The following is a 21,495-nucleotide window of genomic DNA, read 5'->3' on the forward strand; positions in this document are numbered from 1 at the left end:
ACGTGAACAAGCACATCCTTGAGCCCCAGGGTTAAGCAACAAAGTTTTAACCACCCCAGGAGAGCAAAGACCTCAGAATATCTTGTTTGGGCATTGCTGACCCATGAGCGGAGCTAACAGGAGAAGGAGGGAGGGAGAGAGGGAAGGAGGGAGGCCTGGGGGCAATGGTGGAGGAAGCACGCCATAGGATGACTGCTGAACCCTGCTTGGTCAAAGCCTGTGTCTCTGCCAGAGGCGTGCCAGCCTGCTGCTCTGGGCCTGCTTCTGTACAGCTCTGTCCCTGGAGAGGTACGTCTGGCAGGGAGCTGCATGTCCCTGTTGACACGGGGTCCCTGCCCTGGCTGAGCCTCGCCTTCCCTTCCGTGCTCCACAAGCTCTCAGGGCTCACCACTAACTCTGTGTCGCGTCCTTTGCAGGTGCTGATGGAGGTCGGCAGCCTGCCGGTGGAGCTGTGGCAGCTCATCTTATCCTACCTGCGCCTCCCTGACCTGGGCCGCTGCAGCTTGGTCTGCAGAGCCTGGTATGAGCTCGTCCTCAGTCTGGACAAAACGCGCTGGCGGCAGCTTTGCCTGGGCTGTCTCGAGCACAGACACCCCAACTGGCCCAACCAGCCCGGCGTGGAGCCGCGGTCCTGGCGAGAGGCCTTCAAACAGCACTACCTGGCCTCCAAAACCTGGACCAAAAACACACAGGATCTGGAATCCTCCAACTGCCTCTCCCTCTTCCGGAGGAGGAAGGGCCGACGCCGGCTCTGCGTCGGTGTGGGGGGTGAGTTCGGCAGCCTCCGGGCTGCCCTGGCTGCTGCCAGCCCCTATGACTGCCTTGTGCTGCTGCCTGGCGTGCACGAGGAGCAGGGCGAGGTGCTGCTGAAGGTGCCCGTGGAGGTTGTGGGGCAGGGCAAGCTGGGGGACGTGGCACTGCTGGCAAGCATCGACCAGCACTGCCCCACCGCCCGGCTCTGCAACATGGTCTTCATGCCGGCCCGCTTCACCTCAGTGCTCTACAAGGTGAGGCTTGGTGGAGCGGGCGTGGTGGGGATGCCGAGGCTGATGGGGTGTCACGACCAAGGGGGTTCCCTGGTCTGCTGGCATCTGGCGAGCACAACTTTGGGTCTGTGGGACTCCCTAACGCATGGGGTCTCAGGGGCTTTGTCCTCTGAATGTCTCTACTTTGTTACAGATCACCACAAATGCCACACAAATCGCCACTAGCAAGTCTGCCTTTGATTAATAAAGCAAATATATATATATCAAGCTATTACAAATTGCTATTACTATCAGCAACCAATAATATAGTATCAATGAATAGTATGGCAGCAGTCAGTAATAGAAACAATCAATTGTATAGCAACAGCCAATATTATAGCAACAACCAATAACAGCAACGAACAAGTAGGTATATACTATTACAGCTTACTGGAAACTTATCACAAATACAACAGCAGATATGCTTATGATAGATGACTTACATGGATCTATAATACAGGTATCGGAGAATTAGAAAGATTTCAGGAGGGGCCAAACCATCTGTAGCAGGTGAATTGTTAAGAGAGGTCATAATTTGTAAACTAAAAGGGTTTTATTAATGGTTAAATGATGATCAAATGATAATTAATTGATGATTGAATCATAATTAAATGGTAATCAAATGGTGATTAAGCAGTAATTGAATGGTAATGAAACATTGATTTAACAATGATTTAAATGATGATTTAAACGATAATTTAGATGGTTGTGAAACACTACTACTTACTACTCTTCTAATAATTAAGCTACAGCTGGATATGTATTTAAAATGTCGCTAGCATACAATATACCTTTAGGCCTAATGTAAAATGCCTATTACCTCGTTATAGATATCAGACACCAGGTGAGAGGTCTCTCAGCCTCGAGGTATCCCTGCTTAAGGGAGATCCCTTCTGTGCAGCGTCCTGCCATACAGGACAGCTCAACGTGCTTGGGGGGCTACAATATTTATAGCGTAGTGACGAACTTGTAGTCAACCCCCTCCTTTGGTGTTTGTGCAGGTGCGCAGCTGTAGCAGTTTTAGTTTTGTCTAGTCCCAGCTCAGGCTGGCACTGTTAGCTCCTCATAAGTCGTGGCCTAGACTCCTTTGTCCCTGAGATCATCTGGCCTGGCACTGTTCTCACGGTTTGCACAGCAGGGCTGACTTCAATCAGGACTACTTGTCAGTGATGCCTGAATCAAAGCATGGTTCATTTGATCAGAGTGGAGGCATCCGTCACACCATCCTGAGGGGCACCCAACCGCCCCAGAGGCAGGAGGGCAAACTGAACCAACCCCAAAAGTGGGGCCAGAGGGGGACCAGCGAGGTAACAGAGTCTCACATCAAAAATGTTGCATGTTACAGTCTGGCATCAGCTGGGCATCCCCAGCCAGGGTCTGACATGCAGGTTGGTGCGGAGACTTCAGCCAGTTTAGGAAGAGAAAAGTATGTGCAGGACAGGACGTTCTCAGAGAGAGAGGCTTCATTTTGGATAAAAATTAAGTCTGTTTTAAGGGGGCGTAGCACACCACCACTTTGAGCAACCAGTAAATGCTGTTAATTTCCATTTTTCACCTGGAACAGCCAATAGACGATATTTTTGTTCTTTCAATGCAATTTTGTTTTTCTAGACTGTTTTACAGTCCCTTGGTTTTTGCACTTACCGGTGTTATCTCAGGATGTCTCTGGTTTCTCAGTACCCAGCTGCAACTCAGAGACTCAGCTGCACTTCTCAAGGATGTTTCTGGCTCCCAGGTCCCAAGTTGGCAGGCGTTTTCCTTTGTTCAGTGATTTTCCCCTTCTCACCAGCTGCCTTTCCGACTGCCCGCATAGCGAGTCGTGAGTGACCCGAGAGGCTGGGCATGCAAGAGGCACCCTGGGAGCCAGCACTCCCCACAGTGCGCCCTGCACCAGCCCTGTTGCCCCAAAAACCGGTTGTTGCTGATGTGCGCTCTGCCCTTAGCCTGGGCTGGGAGCCTTTGGCTGGGATGCCCAGGGTCTTCTCCGGACCTAAGCCAGGACACGGGATCACGGGCCCAGCCCCACTGCCATGCTCTGTCCTGACAACACTTTGGTGCCCATGACAGCCGCTGACTGGTCCAGAGTGGGATGTGCCCAGTGCGAGTGCTGCACCTGTGAGCTGTGCCTCTGAAAACGAGACCTTCCTTGTGATGAGTCGGCCCATAATTAGTTATAATTTACAGTTTCATTTCCTTTTCACAACTTTATTATGTGACATATTTAACTTAAATCAGTCTTAAAGTCCCCAGGAGCAAGATAATGCACTAGCACGCAGTGGGAAAACTGAGTTGCAAATCTGCTGAGAAAGTCCCTGTTTGTCCGCAGCCATGTGCTGGGTCGCTGAAGCGGACGTGTGGGGTCTCGCTCAGTGATGTCTCCTGCATTTGGCTGGTCAGTGTGGCTGCATTTCACTTTTCATGCTGTCGCTCTGGTCTCTGCATGCAGCAGGGTGATGGTACATCCCTTCAGCTGCTGCCGGTGGAATGAGAGTGTTTCCTCCCAAATCCATCAGTGAAAAATAAATTAAAAAACCAAACTTACGCCAATCCTACCAATCTTACTGGCAGTCATTAAAACCCTGCGAGGTGCAATTTCGAAGGGCTTTCACAAGCAGCCTCTCAGAAGCTGATTTGATTGTGTCCCTTTTAATTAGCTTTTTTTAATTAAAAAAAGGGAAGGTACGATTCAGTCTGGAGCAGGCTAGTGGTCTGAAGGGATTTTTGTGTGGTTGTCTTTGGGTACAAAGAAATGCATTCCAAAACCTGTTTGCAGTATGACCACTTCTGAGAGTGTTCAAGGCTGAAAACAAATGTTAGGATGGTGTGTTGGCGGCAAACTCTGCAAATCTCTGTAAAATTGCCCCAGCTTACCTGTCACAAGCTATTGATCTGTCTGCTTTTAATGTGGTGCACTAGGCAATCAAGAGATAACCTGGGAAGAGAAAATAATGATTTAAGAGATTCCTAGTCAAATTAGGAGCACAGTGAAATTCCAAGCACACTACTCTGCTTTTCTGACTTGACCCCTCTACCTTGTTGCATTTCTGTTGGCCTTTTCTGTAGATAGGCAGAGACTTGCCTTCCCTGTGGAGGAGATAGATATTTGGCCATGCACAATCATCCTGGTGGTTTGCCAGCACCTGTAAATTGCTACGTGCATTGCCTAGCAAAACAGGAAGGCCATGGTAGGGATGGCTCATAATTCTGCAAGTACCAGCAAGTCAGATGGGAAACCACAGCCAGGGAGCAAGGAATTGATGGTGTCTCCCCTACTACAGTGTCACAAGATAATGCCTGTGCAGCAGTATGGCACACATTTTTACCTGTTTTACTTTGCGCTTGATGCATTGTGAGTGCAGGATCCTTCCACCAAGTACGCTAACAGCTCCAGAGAGAATTGTAGGTCTCCGGGCCAACGAGGCAATGTTTGATGTCATCTTACCTGCTGCTTCATCCAGTAAACCCCTGAGTCCATTAATGATGCCAGCTGGCAAGTACACATCTCTGAAGATTGCAAACTCTTCTGTGTAGGGGCCGTTGCTAAGGTTTAGTGATCTTGGCACATCTAGGCCCTATCTGCTCCCGCACGTGACTGCTGGGCCTTGCTGAGACTGCAAAGCTGTGTCTTGGCAGGGAAGTTAAGGAAATCTTGCCAGCAGGGAGGAAAGTCAGTAGGTGTCGCTTGTTGCAAGATACTTGCTAACTCAGCTTGCAGCACTGCATCTGTGCCTGTGTGAGCTTGTTGTGTCTGTGACACCTGAATGCATATTATGTTTGTGAGCGTGAGCTTGTTTGCTGTGGAAGGACTTCATGGTACGTCCAGGACTGCTTTTTCTTGCTTTGTGTAATGATCTCACATTGTGCTTATTCTCCAGACAACCTCAGGCTACGTCCAGTTCGACAATTGCAACTTTGAAAGTGGGCAGCTGCAGATCCACGCCCCAGGGACATGCCAAGTGAAGTTCTGCACCTTCAGCCAGTCCAGCATCCATCTCCGCAGCATGGCGCTCTGCGTCCTGGAGAACTGTGAGTTCACTGGCAGTGAGAACGCCTCTGTAACTGTGGAGGGCTGCCCAAGCTCTGACCGTAACTGGGCCTGCAAGCACCTGGCCGTGTTGGCCAAGTCCTGTGCAGCACCCATGCGGGAGCCCAACCCAGCTGGCTGCCCCGTGGCCAAGCAGGATGGCTGGGGGGAATCGCTCCTGGAGCCAGTGAGAACGTGCGAGATTGTCGTAGGGGAAGAACGAAGCAGCTTCCTCTCTGCTGTGGATGCTCAAGCTCTGCTTGGCTCAGCCCAGGAGGACACTGAATTCGGAGAGAGCCTGCGGGCAGCAAAGGAGAAGGGGTACCAAGCCCTCAACTCAAACTCCAGTGACAGTGACTTATGCAGCGATGATGAAGAGGATGCTCAGGCTGCGTACAAACTGCCCTACAAAGCCCACAGCCTGAGTCACACACTTGCCGATGTTACGCACAGCAGGCTTCAAAGCAACAAACTGCATGCCCTTCAGAGGGACCTTAAGCTCAAGTCTCTGCAGCAGGAGCTGCAGCAGGACAAGGAGGCCCAGTCTTTGGCCAATTCTCTGCAAGGCTGCATCATCCGAGAGTGCCTTTTCAGAGATGGGAAGGGAGGAATATTCATTTATTCACGAGGGCAAGCAAAACTGGAAGGAAGCATCTTCAGGGATCTGACCTATGCAGTGCGCTGCATACAAAACAGTAAGGTGCTGTGAAGACTGCTGCGAGCCCTCTTCCTTCTCCCTCCTGCTCTAGCAGCTCCTTTCCTATGTATAGCTTGGGTTAACCAGACCAAACAAAAGGCAGGTCACTTGCAGCCGCTTGCTTTCTGCATGCAGTAATGTTGTAATTGCAATTGGAGGCGTTAACTCGGTGGCATGTTGGGGTTGTGTAGTGAGGCCCATTCTACCTGTAAATTGAACTTTCACCCTGTAGAAGTGCTGCTGGTTATCATCACCTTTGCTGCTCCCAGCACAGCCTGTACCACAAACGCAGGGACTTGGGGATTGCAGTGTCAACCTCTGGTCTTGCCCCTTGCCATGGCGAGTCCTGGCTGCTTCAGGAGAGCCTGCAGGGGTGGATGCCTGCTGCAGGCAGAGATGGGGTGTAAGGAGGGATTTTGGCCAGGGATATGTGCTGGAGGCTGAACTGAGGTTTTTCCTCAGCACAGCATCATCTAACGCTGCACTTGCCCAGAGGTCTTCACCTCTGTGCCTGTGCTCCTCTTCAGGCAGGATGGTGGTGGCCAGGACTGGGGGGGAGAATCACACTGCCAAAATCCCCAGTGCTGGCGGTGTCGGGGGGGGCTCAGGAGGCTCCTCTGCAGCCACCTGCCCAGAGCAAAACTATCCCCACCACTATCCCCACCACCAGGATTTGGGCCCATTTTTCAGTCTATTACCTTAAAAGACTGCAAATAAAAGTTTTGCGCAGGGAGCGGAAGGGTAATGTTTTTCTGCCCGATTCTGAGAAAGGACTTTGCTGTGATGGTGCTAGCTCCCCATCTGCAGTCCCCACAGAAGGGCTGTTGAGCGCTGTTGCCTGGGCCCTGCAGAAAAGCTTCACTTCCTGGCAGTGCAGGACAGCTTCTTTTTTTCCAAGGGATACCCATACCAGAGGTGCCGTCCCGAAGGCTGCCCCACAGACACAGAGTGGCGGCAGGAGGGAGCAGAGGCACCTCACGCAGCTCCGCTGTGCTGCTCAGCCCCTCTGAGCTACTTGGTAGGGTGTTTTAACAGGAGTTAGGCTAGCAACAAATGGAGCTGTGTTCTGTTTTTATTCCCCTCGGTTTGCTTGCAGTTCGCTCAGCAGCCTGATTTCAACTGGTAGCAAATGGGAGGGGGATGAGGCTGCTGCTCTCAGTGAGAATGTGCTCAGCTAGGAATTAGCCCAGAGACTTTTGTCAAGAGGTGGGTGTCAGAGCATCAGGCAACAGGAGACAGTGAAATGCCTGGCTGTGAGATGGGGCCAAGGTGCAGCGCAAAGTGGGAGCATGGCAGAGCTGGCAAGGGCTCAGTATCCTTGCACAGTCAGGACTCTCCAGCGCAGGGCAAGCCTGGACCAGGGTCTGGGCTGTGGGACCCAGCTGGAGTAGGTGCCTGCGTTTCTTGCCTCCTGTAGCTCCCTCCCCGGGCAGCCAAGCGTGACTGATGAAGACAGGAGGTTGTCAAGCCCTGCTGAACTCCACGTTTAGTCGAGAGATTGAATGAACCTTTCTGGAATAAGCAAATAAAAGGAAGTATAATTTAATTACCTTCTGATCTGTGTTGCTCATTGAAGTGGGATATGCAAAGGCAATTTGTAGATTATTTCTTAGCACTCATAAAATATGGATTTAAGACATGATTTTGTTTGGCTGGAAAATAGTAAAGATTGCTGCGCGTAAATATTTAACTACTTATTTGCTTAGACGAAACTAGGTTGTTGTGAGTGGTGTCAGTGATTTCAGTTTGCTGGCTGGGCCATTTCTACCCCCAAATGGCAGCATCTTTGCTCTGAAGGTGCAAGGTGATGGACAGGTCGTGTGCTGAGCATGTGTGCTGTAGGGCACTGGCCCAGTCAGCTTCATGGGAGACTCATAGGATGCTCCATGGCATTTGACATGTCGCCTCTGAGCAGCTTTGTGCAGTAGAGGGTCAGGAGGTAGCTTGTTGCCGACTGTGTATGGAGGGGATGCTGATGCAAATGGGGACTGCCTGGGTGGGGAGGGGGCAGGTCTGTTGTACCATGAGTGGTGTGGAGATGGGACAGGGAATGGTTGCTCACTGTTGCTGATGGTATGCAAGCGCAATGCAGTGAATGAAGCCATTGGGCGCAGCTGAACACGGGCTTTTATCAAGCTGAGGGACGTGTCAGGCCAAGAGGGTATCTTTGCTCTGGCTGTGCAGCATCAAGCACTGCGGGTCCCCATCCCCAAGCAGATCCATGACAGTGGGTAGTACCCAAAGGCTTAACTGTAGCACTTGTCCATACGCACTGCTCTTCCTTTCATCTGGCCTGTGTGCCTGGCACACCCAGGATTGTTGGAGAGGCAGAGAGGTCATAGATGCAGAAGGGAGAGCTATAGCCTTTGGTCATATCCTCTTCCTCATCCTTCTAACTACAACTACAGGTGCTTCTCCTCTTTCTTGCAGGTTATCATGCTGAGGAATGACATCCACCATTGCAAAGCATCGGGGATATTCCTGCGCCTGTCAGCAGGAGGCCTGATTGCAGACAACAACATCCATTCGAATTGTGAGGCTGGAGTGGACATTCGTAAGGGAGCCAACCCCCTTGTTCTGGTACGTACCCCTCCAAGGCGTGCTGGAGGGCAGCTCTTTCTCTCACATGCTGTTTCTCTCTGAGGGGCAGCAGGGATCCATCTCCCAGTATAGAAAACACTGACCTTTCTGTTAGCTTTGCCCTTCAGCCTGTTTCTTAGGTTTTTGTTGATGAACTAGACTACAGCTAACCCCAGGGGCAAGGCACAGTGCTGCCTGATGGTGCATGCATGGTCTCCTGCTCTATTTGATGGTATGTGTCTTAAAATTGCTGTGCATAGGGGGAAGGGTAGGGGGATGTTCCCCTATCAAATAAACACCCCTGTGTAATGAGTGAACTCGTGCAAGCAAGGTAGTAAATTGGCACTGTACTGTAAATTGTTTCTCCCACACTAGGAATCGTGTTGTCTGCCCTGGAGTTAGTGGAGAGTCTCAGGTCTCTAGTCAGCCTCAGGCAGTGGGGGAGCAGCAGCCTGCCCTCCAGCGGTGTGGCTTTTCTCCAAATTGGTAGTGTCTCCAGCTGTGCAGCGGGTGACCTTGTCCCTGTTTACTGCATGCTGTATCTGTAGTCATCCTTGGAGGAACCGGGGCCTCACCATGCAGGGTGAGGCAGACGGGTAGATACAAACTACCATCCGAGTGACCCTGTAGCTGTATCTAGCTCTCCATGTGAGCTCTGCACAGGAGATGGGGCAGGCAGAGCTGTGGCCCCGTGGAGGAGGAAGTGGCAGCTCAGCCATGGAGCCACAGGCTGTGTCTAGCCTCGGTTGCAGCTTTGAGCTGCTGCTTGTTGCTTTGCCTGCTTTGGCGATTCCGACCCTGCCACTCTGCGAGATACTGGGCTGGGACTGCTGTCTTCCTCAGAGTGTCCCAGCACACTCCTGTTCTCATGGAGATGCTGACCCCTGTCGTGGAGAAAAGCAGCCGTGTGGCTGTTGACAGCAGTCATTCAGGCTGTGCAAAGCACTTGAGAAAAGGCACCACGCTGTAATGCCGAGTTCCCTGCTTGGACTCCTGTCTCCAGCTCCTGTGGGGTGCCACCAAGGGTCTTTTCCTCTTGGTGGCTGTGGGCAGGTGTTAGACTTGCAACCCCACCAGCCCTGCCCAGTGTCAGATGGGCTGCAGGGAACAAAGCATCACCAGGTCCAGGGCAGCCCTTGGAGATGGCAGCAGGAGCTGCTGGAGGAAGAGGCTGCGGGCATGGTGGGAAGGGAAATTTGGCATTGTATACTAGAACCCCAAAGAAAGGTAAAAGTTAAGTGAGCCTTGACCGAGAGTGATTTCTTGGCAGCTGGATTAATTATCCTTCTGTCCTTTCCCCCAGCAGGGTTGGGAGCTGTTGCATTTCTCTGTGGTTGCTGTCTCCTCTTGGTTACTTTTATGAGTGACCTTCCTTCCTTTTGCTTTTATTCTCTCTACATGTGCAAAAATAAAACCGTAGTGCAATAAGATACACAGTGGCCTTCGCTCAGGCATTGTCGTCGTTGGCAACGGAAAAGGCATCATCCGTAGCAATCAGATCTATGGGAATAAAGAAGCTGGCATTTATATTCTGTATAATGGAAACCCCGCTGTGAGGTATGTTAGCTAGCAGTTGACCTCTCTGTCTCTTCCTTCGTCTGTTAAGAATTATTCCATCCACTGTGCACACTTTTCTTCTCTTTTTTTCTATCCCCACCATAGAGCAGAAATAGGATGACAGTGCACTAGTGCCTTTCTGTGACTTCCTTGTATCTGCTTGCTGCACCCAGGTCTTTGCCCAGTGCCAGTCCTAGGTTTTCCCCTGGATCTGAGGAGGACAGAGGCTGTGTTCAAGATGAACAACCCACACGTCATGGTGCTTTTTGCAGGAAAAGGAGTAACAGACCTCGGCACTCCAATAGTTGTTACTCCAATTCACCTTTCTGCTTTAAACACCTGGAGCTACTGACTTGTGTGTGATTAATACCATTCGGTTTAAATGTTAGTATTGGTGTCTGGCAGGCTTTCTTGAGGTCGATGCCATCAGCTTTACCTGATGGTATGAACTGGTAGCAATGCACCAAGAAATTAGATAAGAAATTAGATAGCAGCTGAAGCATGGTATTGGTTGCAGATGTGAGGGGCATCTCGTCTGTACTGCCACCCTTCCCGCCTCTCACTATACCTGTGGGTGATAAGGAACAGGCGTGTGACAACTCATTGCGGTGCTTTAGAGCAGGGTAGGGCACAAAGGGAAGAAAATAGTTGCCCTGGATCAGCCCTATAGCTAGGATGTGAGTATTCATGCTGGAAGTGTTGATAATTAACAGTGCTTCAGCCTCAAGTCCTGCAGTCCTAATGAAAGCAACTTCTTGCAGGTTCATGGTGCAGAGCTGGTGAGATTTAGACAGATTGCCTGTATGGACACTTAAGAACATGTTACCGAGGCACTTAGTCTAGGTTGGGACCTGGAGAGGAGAAGTCTGCACCAAATGTACCAGCCCTGAAAAGTCATGAGTCAGGGCCGGGCTTTCCAACAAGGGATTATGAAAGTGCTCTCAGAAAGGTATTGATTTCTGAGAAAAGCCGTAATGGCAGGGCCCAGCAGTGCAGAGGAAACACACTGTGGGATGTGGAGATTCACTAGATATCCTTCCCTCCGTACTTTTTTGCAACATCATTTGCGATCCCAGCTTGCACCTCGTGACTGATGTATGACTGTCTGTGCTTGCTGGCACGTAGGAAACGATGTGGAGGAGGCAGGGAGGAAGCTCGGTAGGAAGACATCTTTTTCCTCCTGACCAGCCACCTGTTTTGGAGGAGCTCCCCTGCTGCGCTCATGCGTGCCACTCTATGCTGCCTTTTGGCTGCGCTGGCTCGAGGTGGGCTCCGGCACTGGCCGAGACTGTGTGCACCAGCGCTGTCCCAGTGGTGCCACATGCGGCTGAGTTGAGCATGTGGTTCAATGGGGGCTGTTGGCACGGCCGGGTCTCACTGATAGGATGGCGTGTGCAGCTGCGGGCAGGCAGGGCTGGCAGAAGGGGGAGGTTTATGGTAGGGATAATGTCCTTTGCTGGGTGCCTTTTCCACAGCTGGAAACAGAATAATGTTTTGCCCGTCCCTGAGAGCTGCAAGCCCAGCTCCATCTCGTGTTGCTGCCTGCAGCTACCTGGTTTGGCGCCAGGTTTCGGTGGGGCATTGCGAGGGGCTCCGTGCAGAAAGCAGGGGGGTGTCCTTCTGAGAAGTGTGCCAGCGACATGGGTGCCAAATGCCATTTGTAAGCATGATACAGGCCCTTGGACTTGTACACCTTTCAATCAGAGGTACCCTCTGCAGCAGCTAAAAAGTAGTTTGGGTAAGACTTCATCCCCTGCTGCCGAGGCTGGGAGGTGCCAAATGTGGTAGTGTTCGGTGGTGCAAGGCTACTGCCTGTTCCCCTAAGCTGGTGAGAGCAGCACTGGAGGGCACTGCCCTGCAGTGGTGGGACTTGGGCAGCTGAGAGCCCCTGCCTTGTGTTCCTGGGGGATTGCTTCTGGGACGGCTTCATGGCTTCTCTTCCTCCTTACGCTGCAGCTGTTGGTGCAAGCATGGATTTAAAGTACAGGCGCCTTCTGTGCTCTTCTCACCTGGTCCCTCTTTCTAGAGGCAGGTGCATGTATCATACCAGGCCCTGCAGTGCACAAGCTGCTTTCCATTCTCTGGGCACCGCTGATGTTCTGGCAGGGTTGCGGGGGCTTCCCTTGGCTGCCAGACTGAGCGGCCCTGCCCGAGCAGGCAGCTGCAAGTGGAGGGACAGCTGTGCTGGGGTAGCCATGCCAGGGCAGCTGAGGACAGCAGAGGCACTAGCTGTCTGGCGAGGCAGGGTGGCCCCTGCTCTGCCTGCATTTGTCCCTGGGGGCAGGACAGCAGCATGAAGCACTGCACCCAGCCCTCCGTCCCCAGCCAGCGCTGGTAATCACACATTGCTGGTGATCGCATGTCACAGGCGCTGATTTCCCACCCTGGCTCACTGCTGTAGAAGCTCCTCTGCTCCCTTCATAGCCTCGGGGGAGTGGAGCTGTCTCCAGTGAGTGCTCCTGGGTGGGTGCCAGGGCAGAGTCGGTGCCAGGCACTGCACTCGGTTGGTGTTTTTTCTTCATGATCAACCTGATGGCTCTCCCACTCCAAACCTCAGCAGCAAGCCAGAGATTCAGGGTCACAATGTGGAGGAGGAACTGGTGGTGGCCTCAGAGCTCCCGGGCTTCGTTCCTCCTGACAGGCCATAGGTGGGAGTCCAGGGAACAGCGGGTGATGCTCAGGCGCCACAGCGCCCACGCGTGCTCTCCAGGCTGTAGTTCCCAGCATGGCACTGCCTCTGCTCCTGCCACCTTGTTTAATGTTTCCCACCATCAACCGCAATCACCGTCTGCCTGCTGGCTTCGGGGCTCCTCTTGGAGCAGCAGTCCTGTGGCTGATAAAGCTTTTTGCCTCCTCCTTGGGTTGGGGAGGATGGGGGAAACACTCTAAAGCCCTCACAGACTCATCTGTGACATCCACCTAGGTGGGCTATGTGGTGTGTCTCCTGCACTTTTCCATGGAGGCACGGGGGTCTGCAGCTCAGAGTCCCCTGCTCCACACCACCCACGGGGGTACAGAGGCCATGGCAGCTGGCAGCGGGTGGCCTGCCTCCCCACAGGGTATGCTGCATGGTGTTGGGAAAGCCGAGTGTGCAGGGTGGTTTGCAGAGGAGTGAGTTTAATCCTGAGGAGAAGGAAAGTCCATCTCAAAGGTGGGGGTAGCCGTGGTTGCAGGCAGCCAGCAGAGTGGAAAGGCCAGGGTGCAGGAGGCAGCACTTGGTTCTCCCTGTCGGTATGTTCCCTGTGGCTGTGGCTGTGGCTGGCCAATCCTGGAGTCGGCACCCTGGCTGGACAGACAACTGGCCTGACATGGTGGCCGTTTGGGTGTTCATGAGCACTTCCCGCTCTTCCAATGCTCTTACTGACGTGTGTTTCTCCATGCCTCTTTTGTGCTTTCACCTCCTTGAAAGTGGTTTGGCTATCAGTAGCTCTGCTCTGCTTTGCATGTACCTTCTCCACTGTGCTTCCCTCTCGCTGCACTTCGCTGTGCGGCTGCCCTGTGCCTAGCACTCACTGCCAGGCATAGACAACAGGCTGTGATGGGTACCTGTGCAGAGACCCATTGTGCTGGCATCGGTGCAAACCATGAACAGGCAACACTGCTGCTGGTAACTTTCTTTTCTTCTCCTACCTCAGTGGGAACCATATTTTCCAGGGACTCGCTGCTGGAATAGCAGTGAATGAGAATGGGAGAGGCCAAATCACAGGTATGGGAATGAAAATTATGTTCTTACACCCAGTTCGTCTCTCTCTTTAAGCTCTATCTGTTTGTTTGATTGCAAAATTTATTTTATGGTTCTTCGGTGACTTTAGGTGTAATAATCCCCTGGTTTGCATTTTCTAGTTGGCATTTCTGTCCTTGACAGAGGGAGCATGTCTTTCTGCAATGTGTCCTCCAAATTATTGTTCCCTTCATCTCTGACCCAGCTGGGACATGAAACTGTGCTCCAAGGCAATCTGCCACGTGGCCTGCATTTTTTCCCTTCTGTGCCATCCAGTTTAGAAGCTAAAGCTGTCAATGACGTTTTCCTACTGTTGCGGCACCTCTGAGTGGTTTTCCACTCTGTCCTACACCTCGGAGGACAGGGAGGTGGTTACTGGAATTGCTAATGACCGGTGTCCTGTGCTGGAGAGCATTGCCAGGGGAATGGGGGAATGGGGAAGCTCCTGAGGCTTGGGCTTTGCCGCAGGTGATGGGAGCTTTTCGGTGGGGGCAGGTCTCGGCTTGCCAGGTCTCCTTGCTCTTCTGTGGGCAGGAGGCTCATGTGGTCACCCCGTCCTCCCTGCCTGGCCCTAGGGAACGTCATCTGCGAGAACCAGTGGGGCGGGGCAGACATCCGCCATGGGGGCGATCCCATCCTCAGGAACAACCTCATCTCCTGCGGCTACTCGGACGGCGTGGTGGTGGGCGAGTGTGGGAAGGGCCTCATTGAAGGAAACACGATCTATGGTAAGGAAGCAAGCTGAGGCAGAGAACAATTCTCACCTTCTCTCCCGTCCCCCCGTCCTCTTGGGATTCCTGGGCTGCCCTCTACATCTGATGCACTCCAGAGCTGTGGTGGGTGCCTGGGAGGGGGCTGGTGGTGGATGCCCAGGAGGGAGCTGCAGTGGCTGCCCAGGAGGGGGCTGCAGTGGGTGCCCGGGAGGAGGCTGCGGTGGGTGCCCAGGAGGCTTGGCTGGGAATGGCACCAAGCTCAGCCCAGCGCAAACACTGCAGAGGTCCTGCCACCAGTGCTGCCAGGCTGTGGCTCATAAGGGGCCCTGCCCCTGCTGAAGAGACCACCGCTTTGTCTCCAGCGGCTGGCAGGAGCTTCCCTCTGATCCCTGAGAGGGAAGCCACCCTTGCACCTTCGCCCTCATGCAGGACAGGGTTGCAGGAGAGGACACGCAGTCCCCACGGGACAAAGGGAGCTGCGTTTGCTGCTGTCCTGCACCCAGCTAACCCGGAGCTAGAGGAATCTGGCATGGTCTGTAATCTAACAATTGGCCAAAGTCTGACGGGGTAAATGCCCCAGGTGATTTTCTTAGGAAGCTGGAAATAGCTTTTTTAAAGGGGTTTTAAAGCGGCTGCAGAGTGAAGTGCTGCAGAGAGCCCACCGCTGCCAGAGCGCAAGTTGGAGTCCTGGAGGGGCTGTGCTCCTCTCTGGCCCTGTTTAGGTCAGAGACGAGACACAGGCAGTCATATAGCATGGCTTTGTGTGCATCTGTCTCTCAGTCTGTCCCGTTAGTAACACTGGAGGCAGTAGTGGCCAGTAGTGCTGGCGGCCAGTGTCAGCCCCTTAGAGCAAGAGTAAGGTGCACAGAGAGGGAGTTCCCAGAGGTTTCTGAACAGCGGTGGCTGGGGCAGGAGGAGGGTGGTCGTAGAGCCTAGCCACCCTGGGGGTGGTGAAGCTGCAACTCAGCCTGCATTAGACACTGGACAATGTGGACACCTCGGTTCTCGAGGCCAAGCCTCAGGGAAACCTGGCTCAGTACTCCGGGAGCTGCTCAATCCCTCGCCCCAGAGACTCCCAGTCCTGGAGGAGGACAGACCATGGCATGCCTAATCCCAGGAGGGGATGCTGGTGGCACATGGGCTTCCAGCACTGTGGCTGCCTGTCTGCGGCGAAGCCAGTGGACAGGGCTGTACCTGGCCATCCTGCAGAGCCCTAGGGTGGCAGGGGTTTACGTCCTGGTTGCATGAGTTAAACCAGGGGACTTGAGCTGGGGTCAGAGCATGGACAGTGCCAGAAGAGGGCGGAGGTGGGGAAATGAAGGCACTGAGCTCACGGACTTGAGTCAGCCCAGCGGGACCAAGTCAGGGCCAAAGGATCACTATGAGCCCCTGACACGGGTTAGCCTTCATGTGTGCTCAAAGAGGAGGATCACCTCTATCACATCTGCACCACATGTGGACTACCAGCTCCTTCTGGTAGGGCTGGGGGTCTCCAAGCACTGCTGAGTTGGTGGGCTATGCCGCCCTGCGCTGCAGGCAACAAGGGCTGCGGCGTGTGGATGATGTCCTCCAGCCTCCCGCACCTCATTAACAACCAGATCAGCCACAACAGCATCTACGGGGTGGCGGTGTTCTGCCGCAAGGACGATGCTGGTGACTACCCTCTCAGCCAGGGAGCCAGCGAGAACTTCCAGGAGGAGAGGGAGGGTGCCGGCGAAGAGAATGACCCTGACATCGAAGAGGAGTACCTGGCTGCCCGGCGTCCCATCAGTGTGGCGCTGGTGGAGTTGAACAGCATCAACCACAACGGAGGTGAGCTTGGGGCCCAGGGCTCTTCCTGGGCTGCAGGAGAAGGGGTGGCATGCAGAATGGTGTGTTGTCCTGGCCCACTAGCTCTGGGGTCTGCCAGGGTCTTCCTCAGCTGCCACCAGGCGAGGAGCACTCTGGAGAAATGATATGCCAAGACCTGAGTATGGGTGGGTGTTTGTCCTTAAGGTCCCAATCAGAAAGTCATATTGTGACAGAAGAAACTGAATAGCTTTTAGAAACAGAAATACATGACTGAGGCTGCAAGCTCTTAACTGATAGCTCTTCTTTTTGGTTGGCAGCTGCTGGGTTGCACGTCAAGAGCAGCGAAGCGCTCAACATCATCGCCAATGTAATTCACGCCAACCGCGATGGCGGGGTGGCGGTGCTGCAGAGCAGCCAGCTGACACGCATTGCAAACAACAGCATTTCCTGCAACAGCCGGAGGGGCGTGCTGGTCGAGGCCGAGTGCCAGGTGGAGCTGCGCGGCAACGGCATCTATGACAACAGCAGCCATGGCATCGTCTCCAAGGGAGAGGGCGTCATCATGGAGAACGACATCATTGGCAACCACAGGTGTGGCCTTCAGCTGCTCCAGGCAGCAGACATGAAGGTGCGTCTTGCAGAGAGCTGAGGAAGCACTGACTTTTGCATCTCTGCGGCCAGGGGCAGAGGCAAGACAGAGCCTGCTGCTGCTGCCCTCCCTCCCTGGGCAAGGGGGAAGCCAGCAGGCCCCCAGTTGGCAAGCAGGACAGGAGAGACTGTCCTGGCATTGCCAGGCAGAGGAGCGGACAATCAGGATTGCATCCTCAACCCTGTGATTAGCGGGGGTGTAATTTCCAGGCTGCATTAGAAATGTGTCCAGCCAATTGAGGGAAGTTGTCGCCCATCTCCTTTACCATCGGGAGGCTGCATCTGAAATAATGTGTCCAGTTTTGGTTAAGAGGGAGGGGAGAAAAGGGAGAGCGTCCAGTGCAGAGCTACCAGGATGGGCGAGTGCTGGGATACATGACTGATGAGATGAGGCAGAGGGAGCTGGGCTTGGTTAGTCTGGCAAAGAGGAGGCCAAAGAGGATCTAACAGCAGCCCATGGCTACCTGAATGGCAGTCAGAGCCAATCCCTTCTTGGCAGTGCCAGACACTACAACAAGGGTCAACAGCACAAGTTGCAGTGGTTCCTGGACCTTCGGAGACCATGTGGGAGACTGGGGGTCTCTTGCCTTGGAGGGCAGTGCAGGCCTGGGACAGGTCACACTATGGTGTGGGGTCACCATCCTTGGGAGTTGCCAAGCCTTGGCAGGACAAAGCCAGGACTGCCCTGATCTAGCACTGTAGACAGTCCTACTCCAGAGCTCTCTTCCACCAGCACTCCTTAACTCCAGGTTTTTCGTGGGCAGTCATTGGGAATAGGCTGGAGGAAAGTTGGCAGAAATTGTTTGGGAAGAGGGAAGATATAGGTGGGAATTAAGTAAGCATTTGTTTTTAATTGGGCTAGTAGTGCAAAACTAGAGTACACTGCTCAGAAGAAAGTGACATTTTCATCCCTAGGGTTTGAAGTGTGTCACATCCTAACATCTGTCAAGAGAGTTTTAGAAGTGCTCTGTAGGGCCCAGAGGGAGGAGGTGAGATACTCTCTAGTCTCTGCGTTGTTGGGTCTACGCTTATGATTGCTCACATGCAGCAGGAAAGCACACGTGTACCAGCAGAGCTGGCTGTGTTGCCCTAGAGCGCTTGGTATCCACAGTGACAGGAATGTGAAAGGAGGTCTAAGAGCAGCAGCAGCTTTTCAGGTGGGCAGGCGCATGAGGGAAGGGCTTGTGCAAGCTCATGCCATTGATCCGTGGCAAAGAAAAGAGTAAATTTTGGAAGTCCTATCTCAAGGCTGTATCCTCATTGGCAGTGATCCACAGGTGGCTTGTCACATCTGTCTGATGTTTAAGCCTTGGTAAAGGAGAGCTCAGTCGTCATTTCCCACATGTGGGTTCACAGATGGCTTGGAGGAAAGACCACTCTTCCCTCAGAGTGGCAAAGGGAATCCTGTGCATTTTGGTGCAACGACATTCAACAAAGTCCGTCTTCTCCCAGGCTTGTCCCTTGTATTTAACTGAATGGCACAGTCAAGTGGGTGATCCTATAGGCCTTTGTGGGAGATTTGCAGGCTGCGTGAGCTGTGCTGAAGAACTGAGGTAGCTGGCATCTGAACTAGATTTTTTGGAAGTTGTATGCATCTAGTCAGTTCCCAAGATTAGTGCCTGGCTCAAGGTTGCCGCTGTTCTGTTCTTCGTTGAGGTGAAGCCATTGTGCATGAAAATGATCAATAAATGCAATTTAAGTCATCATGAAGGACCCCTAAAAGGAGTATACAGAAAGCCCTGCCAAGACAAATGCTCTGCATGAGTCCCACAGGGGCTGCAGACTCTCTTGTCCATAGAAACCATGCCCATAGAAGAACATTGTCCTCTGGACCAGAAGCTAAAAACTGATGCATTTTCCATGGTCCCAGCTGTCCAGTCTCCTGGAGCACACAGGCAGGATTCATGTCGCAGGGTTCATTTGGGGAGCAGAACGTCCTTGTTGAAGTACTGGTGATGTCGTGGTGTTGTTGCTTCTCGTCTGCTCACTGGCAGAGCCCAAGAGGTGCCTGAGAGCAGGTGAGATGCTGTGCGGTGCTGGGTGGGGAGGAGTGCTGGACAAGGAGTGTTGCAGCAGCTGTAGCTGTGGAGCCAAGGAGAAGAGACATAACTGATATTCCAGATGATGGCACAGCAAGAGCTGTGGCCTTGTCTTTCTTGGGAAGAGGAGACTCCCAAGTGCTTTTTTTTCATGTACAAAGAAGTGACAGCCTGTCAGTACAGCCATTGAAACCTGGAGGGCAAGGAGCAGTGGCAGGTTCATGTTCAGCAGCATCTGTGCTTGTGTTTCATCAGGGAGTTGGGTACTAGCTGCAGTGAAGCTTGTGGCATCTAGCATTGACACCAAATGACCTGCCAGCTTGGGCCACCAGTAACGTGTGGAAGGCTTTGGGAAAGCTTGTGCGTGCATGACTACAGAAAGCCATCATCCATTCTGAACCCTTGGTATGCTCCCAAACTGCCAGGGAGTGCTAGTAAGTCTGCAGGAGAGCTTTGGGGTTTGGTTTTGTGTTGATCAAAGAGCTGTATGAACAATGTCCTTCTGCTTGGGCCATCCTGTCTAAAGCTTATTTTGCAGGTGACCAATAACAGGATCCAGTCCTTTCGGGACTATGGGATTGCTCTCTTTGATGAAGCCAAAGGCCTGGTGCAGGAAAACCTCATTTTCCAAGGGAGATCCAAAAAATCCATTTTGCGACCAATGTCAAATGCAGAGGATTGCATCATCCAAAACAACGTGCTTCTCACCTTCAAGAAAAGGTGAGGCCTCTGGCACCATGGGGTGCAGTTGTGAGCTTGGAGCCACCGTTGTGCTCCTGTGCTAGGCAAGCACTGGAAGGCTCTGCTTTGTAGCTCCTTTTCCCAGCTTTCCACACCTGCTGACCCATGGTACGAGCCCCACGTGCGTGGTGAACCTCTGCAGATGAGGACTGCAGATCAAGCAGAGCCAAGAGGTTCCTCACGGGATACCTCTAAAGCCAAGTGAGGGGCTTGGGTTATTCCTTGACAGGCCAGTGTGGATCTTCACGATGTCCCTGAGCATAGGGACATCTGCCCTGTGCCCTGGCCAGCTCATTCTCCTGCGCAGTGCTGCCTTTGAAGCGTGACTGCTGTGTTTGCGTACTGCACTGCTGTCCCTGCAGCACGGACAGCCCCGGAGTGTTTGTAGCCTGGGCCAAGAGAGTCAGAGGAAGGAGGAATGGCCAGAGCCACCCCCAGTCTGCATTGTGCTTCTGTGCTGGTGAGGAGGATGAGGGTGGCTTCAGGCACCAGATTCCATCTCCAGGTTTTTGCTACCAGAGCAACATGAATGGTGAATGGGAAAATGGATCTTGGACTGCTTGTTTTTCCCGGGTGTGATTTAGCTACCCTGGTCTTTGTGCCAGTGTGAGAACGTGTCTTCTGGTAGTTTTCGGAGGTACCGCTGTAGCTGCAGTCCTCCAATGGGCATTGCAAAGCTTTCCTTAATTGCCGGCTGTCAGCCAGATCTCAGTGACTCTCATTATAGAATCCTAGAATCATTAAGGCTGGAAAAGACCTCTAAGATCATCGAGTCCAACCGTCAACCCAACACACCATGCCCACTACACCATGTCCCTAAGCGCCTCATCTACACGTCTTTTAAATACTTCCAGGGATGGTGACTCAACCACTTCCCTGGGCAGCCTGTTCCAAGGCCTGACCACTCTTTCAGTAAAGCAATTTCTGAAATTTCATTATAGGCCTTGTTCAAAACAGGTCACTCTAGACCAGGACTCTGCAGCAGACACCTGAGGAGGGAAAGCTGGAGCCCCATCACCCATACAAGGGCTGGGTATTCAGTGGATTGTTATTTTTAGCTAGAAATTTGACCTTGACTCTTCTCTCTGGGTCACAAATCTTGGTCCAGGGTGTGGGAGAGGACACAGTGAAATTGGAAGGGATTGCATTACTGGAGGGAGGTTAGGCCATGGAGTATTCCAGGTTGATGATGCTCTCACCTGGTCCTCCAGACTCCCATAGCATGAAAGTCAAGTGCACTAGGGAGGACTCTCAGCACCTCCTCCAGTGCCCTTAGCCCCAGTGTTCCTCCATTAGGTTTTCAAATCTGGGCCCCTTTAAGCATTGACCTTCCCTCTGCAGGCTCTTGCCCCATCCCCCAGAACTTGCAGTCACTTAGAGGTGTTGGCTGTGAAATCACAGAAAGTAGTTTTTGCAGTAAAGCAAGATGTCTCAATTCTCCAACCATTCCTGTCCCACTGGGTTTTGGAACAGATGTCGCGTGGTGAGCATTGTGCGCCTGCCAGTACTGCCAGTTTCCTCCTTGAAGGGTGAACCTCAAAGGAGCGTTTCTAAGGCTGCTCTGGAAGCACCATTCCACCCTGCTCACAGCCACATATGGGGTGTCTCTCCTTTTTCCCAGGTTTGAAATGGAGTGCATGCTGATCAACCCCCCAGCACGGCCTCATATGGAAGGAGGTGCCACAGGGTCCTGCACAGCGGCTGGTGATCAGAGGGTTTCCAGCATAACCACCAGGGTGGATGGGGGCTGCCACAACCACGGGAGCATCTTCTGCACCATTCTTTGACCAGGGAGGAGGTTTCCTTACTGGACTTTCTGCCTGTCTTTTCTCCAGAGCTGCCACCAGGAAGGTGTTGCAGCTTAGGTATGGGAAACCCCATTGGACTGTACTCCCTTTTTCATGAAGGATTTTGCAACTTCAGTGGCACCTCAGTAAATAAAAAAGAGCTGGGAAAACA

The 21,495-nt window shown here is 52.8% G+C and overlaps 1 protein-coding gene across 2 annotated transcripts; it reads left to right on the plus strand.

The window, feature by feature from the left end:
- Positions 1 to 150: 150 nt before the first annotated feature.
- FBXO10 (F-box protein 10) lies at positions 151 to 21,495 on the plus strand. Of its 2 annotated transcripts, XM_075138121.1 has the most exons (11): positions 151 to 288; positions 417 to 1,007; positions 4,901 to 5,749; positions 8,177 to 8,326; positions 9,747 to 9,883; positions 13,519 to 13,589; positions 14,180 to 14,332; positions 15,854 to 16,129; positions 16,426 to 16,736; positions 19,334 to 19,515; positions 21,158 to 21,495. In XM_075138121.1, exons 2-11 carry the CDS (start codon positions 423 to 425, stop codon positions 21,321 to 21,323), a joined length of 2,880 nt encoding a protein of 959 aa, XP_074994222.1. In that variant the 5' UTR covers positions 151 to 288; positions 417 to 422; the 3' UTR covers positions 21,324 to 21,495. The 2 variants fall into 2 exon arrangements, with proteins under 2 accessions (XP_074994222.1, XP_074994223.1); XM_075138122.1 differs by lacking the exon at positions 9,747 to 9,883 and having other exon boundaries at positions 13,538 to 13,589.

Source organism: Calonectris borealis, chromosome Z, assembly GCF_964195595.1.
Source record: "Calonectris borealis chromosome Z, bCalBor7.hap1.2, whole genome shotgun sequence".
Taxonomy (NCBI): domain Eukaryota; kingdom Metazoa; phylum Chordata; class Aves; order Procellariiformes; family Procellariidae; genus Calonectris; species Calonectris borealis.

Excerpts from the sequence above, each read along its gene's own strand:
- FBXO10 (XM_075138121.1), top strand. The coding sequence starts at position 423 with ATGGAGGTCGGCAGCCTGCCGGTGGAGCTGTGGCAGCTCATCTTATCC. Across the intron at positions 13,590-14,179 it reads TGGGAGAGGCCAAATCACAG|GGAACGTCATCTGCGAGAAC; the intron begins GTATGGGAATGA and ends GCCTGGCCCTAG. Across the intron at positions 16,130-16,425 it reads CAGCATCAACCACAACGGAG|CTGCTGGGTTGCACGTCAAG; the intron begins GTGAGCTTGGGG and ends TTTGGTTGGCAG.